Here is a 6,218-nt window from a genome sequence, read left to right as displayed (position 1 = left end):
TAAGTGTTCTGTCCAATAACAAGGTGAGATTCTCTCTCTTCTAATATTTCACTGACCTAGGAAGCAAGAATTTGGCACAGAATTAATACTGGAGAAAAATGAGACCAGTGAAACCTCCTGAGCTCAGGAGAACCTGACTGTGCTGGGGAATCAGAGCTTTCTCCATGGGAAATGAACTGCTCTGAAACAGTGGGAAGAAACCAGGAACAAAGGCTGAGTTCAAATGCTCCAGAGTAAACAACTCCTTCCTCACCAAAAGGTCTGAGCTCCCCTTAACTCATCTCTAGACATCCTGGAAATAAAACAGCCTGACCTTGAACCCAAGGGAAACAAAGACAAATTCCACGGCTTTAGCTGGAGCAAGGTTGGAGGGGGGAGTTGTCACTCCTCTGTGACATCACATGTTCCTCGTGACATCACATCCTTCCTGTCACATCACACTTCTCCTATGACATCACATCTTCCCTATGATGTCACATCCATCATATGACATCACATCTCTCCTGTGATACCAAATCATCCCTGTGATGTCACCTCCTCCCCTGTGACATCACATCGTCCTTGTGACATCACGTCCTCCCCTCCGACATCACATCCTCCCTGTCACAGCACAGCTCCCCTATGACATCACATCCGTATCGTGACATCAAGGCTCCTCGATGACATCACACCCATCATACGACATCGCACCTCTCCTGTGATATCATATAATCCCTATGACATCCATCCTTCCTGTGACATCACATCTCTCTGTGATATCGTATCATGCCTGTGACATCCCGTGCTCGCCTCTGACATCACATCCTCCCCTCTGACATCACATCCTCCCCATGACATCACAGCTCCCCTATGACATCACATCCTTCATGTGACATCATGTCCTTCCTGTGACATCACACTTCCCTGTGACATCACATCTCATCTATGACATCACAGCTCCCCTATGATGTCACAACCATCATATGACATCACAACTCCCCTGTGATATCATATCCTCCCTGTGATGTCATGTCCTCCCCTGTGACATCACATTCATCCTGTGACGTCACAGCTCCCTTATGACATCACATCCATCCTATGACATCACATCTCCCCTGTGACATCACATCCAGTGACATCCAGATCCATCCCAAGGTTGGGGGTGTGTCAGACAGGCAGAACCACAAATGCCTGCACAGCCCAGAGCAGTCAGTGTGGGGCTGTGCTTGCTGCTGCAGAGACCCCCAGGGAACAAACCCAGGCAGGAGTTTGGGGGGGGTGTCCCTAAGGAGGACACTTGCCTTATTCTTGCTTATTATTTGTAATATCTTATAGATCTATCACACAACAGCTAAGGATGGATTCTATAGAATATGTGCCAGAGATATTTGGGTTGGGTCTGGCTGAGCTGCAGTTCAGTTCCCCACAGCAGCCCTCCCAGGGCTGGGCTTGGCATTGGCAGCTGGAAGGGGGTTGAGAACACCCCAGTGTTTTGGCCACTGCTGAGCACAGCACCAACACTGGGACATTCCTTCCTTAGCTGAGGGCAAGAGCCTGGCAGGGGACCCAAGTAGGCCAGCTGAGCCCAACTGACCCAAGGGACATTGCAGACCATGGGAGGTCAGCTCAGCTCTAAAAGCTGAGGCCCGGAGCAGGAGGGGGGCATTCATTGTCTGATGGCTGCCTGCTGAGGAACCCTCACAGGTACCCAAGCCCTGCTCCTCGGGAGTGGCCGACCATGGCTGCTCATGGGGAGCAGAGAACAAACCCTGCTGTCTTTGGCTTCTGCGTGCACAAGCATCGCTTTGCTTTTTGCTTTAAATAAACTGCCTTATCCCAACCCACGAGTTGTTTTTTTCCACCTTGCTCCTTCTCCTGTCCCACTGGGAAGGGGAGTGATAGAGCAGCTGGGAGGGCACCTGGTGTCCAGCCAAGGTCAACCCACCACACACCTGAACACTTCCAGAGACTCCACCCCCTCCCTGGGCTACTTGTTCCAATGCCTGAACACTCCCTCAGTGGAAAAAGGTTTCTTTAATATCTAATATGAACCTTGCCCAATGCAATTTAAGGCCATTCCCTCACAACCTTTCACTATCGTCTTGGCAGAAGAGACCAACCCCCACCCCACTAAAACCTCCTTTCAGGTCACTGCAGAGAGCAATGAGGTCCCCCCTGAGCCTCCCCTTCTCCAGACTCAACCAGCCCAGTTCCCTCAGCCGTCCCTCAGCAGACATGTTTTCCAGAGCCTTCCCCAGCTCCGTTCCCTTCTCTGGACACACTCCAGCCCCTCAAGGGCCTTTTTGCACTGAGGGGCCAGAACTGGACACAGCACTCCAGGTGGGGCCTCCCCAGTGCCCAGCACAGAGGGGCAATCAGTTCTCTGCTCCTGCTGGCCACACTCTTCTCCACAAAGGCCACGATGCCCTTGGCCTTCTTGCCCCTCTGGGCACACTCTGGCTCATATCCAGTCTCTGTCAAGCAGCACCCCCAAGTCCCTTCCTGCTGAGCAGCTCTCAAGCCCCTCTGCCCCCAGCCTGGAACGTTCCAGAGGGTTGTTGGGACCCAAGGGCAGGCCCTGACACTTGGTCTTATTGATCCAGCCTGTCCAGATCCCTCTGCACAGCCTTCCTGCCCTCCAGCACATCCACACTCACACCCAACGTGGTGTTGTCCATGACTTTCCTGAGGGGGCACTCGATCCCCTGGCCCAGATCATCAAGAACGGTGTTAAACAGGAGCAGCCCCAACCCTGAGCCCTTGGGAACCCCACTAGTGACCGGCCCCACCTGGATTTCCTTCCATTCCCCACCACTCCCTGGGTCATCAGCCACTTTGTCACCCAGCAAACAGTTCCCTGGGCAAGCCATGAGCAGCCAGTTTGTGCAGGAGATGCTGGGGGAGATGGTGCCAAAGGCTTTCTGGAATTCCAGAGAGACACATCCCCAGCCTTTCCCTCAGCTGCTGAGCGGGTCCTTGGTCAGAGAAGGAGATGAGGTTGGTCAGGCAGGACCTGCCTTTCCCAACCCCACACTGGTTGGGCCTGATCCCCTGGTTGTCCTGCCCGTGCCATGGGATGGCACTGAGGAGGATCTGCTGCATGGACTTCCCCGGTCCTGAGGTCAATGGGACAGGCCAGGAGTTGCCCAGATCCTCCTTTTGGCCCTTCCTGGGGATGGGCATCCCATTTGCTTGTTGCCAGTCAGCTGGGACTTGTGCAGTTGTGCAGCACTGCTGGGGAATGAGTGAGAGTGGCTTGGCCAGCTCTTTCTCCAGCTCCCTCAGGACTCTTGGCTGCATCCCATGTGGGCCCAGGCACTTGGGGGGTCTCACTGGCAGAGCAGGTCACTGACCATTTCCTCCTGCATTCTGGGGGCTTCACTCAGCTCCCCATCACCAACTGCCAGCCCTGGGAGCTGGGGATCCTGAGGACAACTGCTTTGGCTGTTAAAGACTGAGGCAAATAAAGCAATAAGTAACCTCATGGAACCAAGGACCACTGGGACACTGCAGGGCCTTCTGGAGCCCTGGGACACTGGGCAATCTCATGGAATCAAGGCAGCACTGTCACCCTGGGAAAACTCCTGGAATTCAGGGCCCATTGTGACACTGCAGGTGTCACACATGGAACAAAAGGAACCCTGGGATGCTGCAGAAACTCCTGGAACCAAGGGACCATTGTGACATTGAGGGGGCTGATGGAATCAGGAGGCCATTGGGACAATCCAGGGCCTCATGAAATCAAAGGAATTCTGGGACACTGTCAAACCTCCTGGAACCAAGGGTTCCTGGTGACATGCGTGTCCTCCTGGAACCAAGGGAGCCCTGAGATACTTCTGAACCTCCCAGAATCCAGGGGCCATTGGGACCCTGCAGAACCTCCTGCATTCAAGTGCTCCTTGTGAAACTGCAGGCTCTCCTGGAACCCAAGGATTCCTGGAACACTGCAGAGCTCACAGAACCAAGGGGTCACGGTCCCACTGCAGCTGCTTCTGAAGCACAAGGGACCCTGGGACAACGGGATATCTCCTGGAATCCAAAGGGCATTTTGGGACTGCAGGGCCTCATGAAACTACAGGAACCTTTGGAGACTGTGGAAGCTCATGGAATCCAGGGGCCATTGGGACATGTGGGGCCTCCTGGAAGCAAAGGAACCCTGAGAATTTCTGTGGGAACAAGTTAAGGCAGCAGCAGCTGCATTCAGTTAATCAGGATCAACCAGGAGTGTTTTGGCCCTGACTGGTGTTTTCCATCCAGAGAGGGCTGTTTGCCAAAGTGGAAACCACTTGGAACGCTCTGCATGGCAGCCTGGGTTTTTCTCTGGTGGCTGAACACAGCCAGCACATGAGGGAAGGGGAATGTGTGGGATCAGGGCACTGCTTTGGGGCCGTGCTGGGAATTCCATTGGATTAAAAGACAAAGCCCAGGCGCTGTTTCCAAAGGAACCCCAATGAAAGGGGGACGTGGAAAGATGGGCAGACAAGTCCTGTAATGGAACTCTGTGTGTGCAGCCTCATTTTCTCCTTCAGTGCCCACAGGAGAGGGGGTAAAAAGTGGGGGTTGGGATCCCAAAATTTTTTTGAGGGGGAATTGGGGATTGAGGGGACAATGGGAAAGTGGGAGGAACAAGGAGAAGGGTGGAAAAGGGGGGTGGTCTGGCGGGTCTGACAGTCCCATGGGGGTCTTTGGGCACAGGGGGGTTGGGAAAAGGGAGTGGCCCCCCTGAGCTCCCAATTTCCTGTGGGGTGCTGGGGGCTGCTGGATCCAATCTCAGCCTTGGATTATGCCAACACTTTCAGTTTAGAGGAATTACAGAGGTGTGACTGAACCACTTTTGTCCCCCAGGTTTTAATGATGGCAAATCAGATCTATTGATAGAAATGAATTATTTAGGGTTACAAATGATCAGACAAAAGATCTTCATCACAATTAATTACTGCACAATATACACACTAAAACTACCAGGAGTACAGGATAAGATAGAACAGTGCTCTACACTAAAGCAATTGTTGAAGCAATTCTACTAAAGCTGGCACAAAAGCAATAATTCTTAATTAGAGATGGATGGAACTTCCCCAGACCAACGCTCGTGGGGAGATCTCTGCTCTCAACCTCCAGCAGTGACCTTGGGGGGTCACCAGCCAAGGCAGGAATCTCCACACACCTCCCCAGGAAGGGTCCTTTTGGAAGAACCTGCCCCTGGGAAAGGGGACTGGCCCTTTCTGGTCGAAAGGGATGGACTGACAGTCACTGGACTCCTGGGGTTGCCTCCCCATCAGGGGGTTCATTGAGGGTGGAAGCAGCGGTCGAAGCTCTTCCTGCAGTCAGGGTACTCAGGGGTTTCCCTTACCGGTGGGTCCGTTGGTGTGAGGTCAAGTTAAAGCTCTGGGTGAAGCTCTTCCCACACTCCCCACACTTGTAGGGCCTCTCTCCGGTGTGAATGCGCCGGTGCCTGACGAGGTGGGAGTTCTGATTGAAGCTCTTCCCACAGTCGGTGCAGCGGAAGGGCCTCTCATCCGTGTGCGTCCGCTCATGCCTGAGGAGATTCTCTCTGGTCCGAAACCTCTTCCCACAATCCAAGCACTTGTAGGGCCGTTCCCCAGTGTGGATGCGATGGTGTTTGCGGAGGGTGGAGCTGTCACTGAAGCTCTTCCCACATTCCCCACATGTGTACGGACATTCTCCAGTGTGGATGTGCTGGTGGATGCGAAGGGTGGAGCTATGGCTGAAGCTCTTCCCACATTCCCCACACGTGTAGGGCCGTTCCCCGGTGTGGGTGAGCTGGTGGGTGCAGAGGTTGGAGCTCTGGCTGAAGCTCTTCCCACATTGCCCACACCTGTAGGGACGTGCCCCAGTGTGCATGTGCTGGTGTCGGATGAGGCTGAAGCTCTTCCTGAAGCTCTTCCCACATTCCAAGCATCTGAAGGGCTTCTCCCTGCTGGGAGGCTGCTCAGGGACCACCAGCTCAGAGCTCCCCCTCAAGCTCCGGCCGCCTTCCCGGCACAGGCTGGCTCTTTCCTCCTCAGAGCACCCTGGGCTGGCTTTGGAGCCCCCCCTGCGGGGGGATCTCCGGCCCTTTTCCTCCCCGCTGCCTTCCTGCGCCGGGGAGCCCTTCAAAACGGCCTCTCCCACCAGGGTCTCACGGGGGGATTTGTCCTCCGGGCTCTCTGTCCTCAGCTCGGGGCCTGGGGCAGGAAGCAACAAGGACAGGCAGGGGATTTGCCTCCGGCCCACAGGGA

The 6,218-nt window shown here is 54.5% G+C and overlaps 1 protein-coding gene across 1 annotated transcript; it reads right to left on the bottom strand.

Annotated features, from left to right (window-relative positions):
* Nucleotides 1-5,169: 5,169 nt before the first annotated feature.
* Nucleotides 5,170-5,940, bottom strand: LOC114001269 (zinc finger protein 239-like). Its single transcript, XM_027746294.2, has one exon. It carries the CDS (start codon nucleotides 5,839-5,841, stop codon nucleotides 5,326-5,328), a length of 516 nt encoding a protein of 171 aa, XP_027602095.2. The 5' UTR covers nucleotides 5,842-5,940; the 3' UTR covers nucleotides 5,170-5,325.
* Nucleotides 5,941-6,218: the final 278 nt, after the last annotated feature.

The sequence above is a fragment of the Pipra filicauda genome, unplaced genomic scaffold, assembly GCF_003945595.2.
Source record: "Pipra filicauda isolate LSUMZ 115617 unplaced genomic scaffold, ASM394559v2 scaffold878_size60847_pilon, whole genome shotgun sequence".
Taxonomy (NCBI): Eukaryota; Metazoa; Chordata; class Aves; order Passeriformes; family Pipridae; genus Pipra; species Pipra filicauda.
The sequence above is the reverse complement of the archived record's forward strand: the minus strand, read 5'-3'. Positions and strand labels throughout refer to the sequence as shown.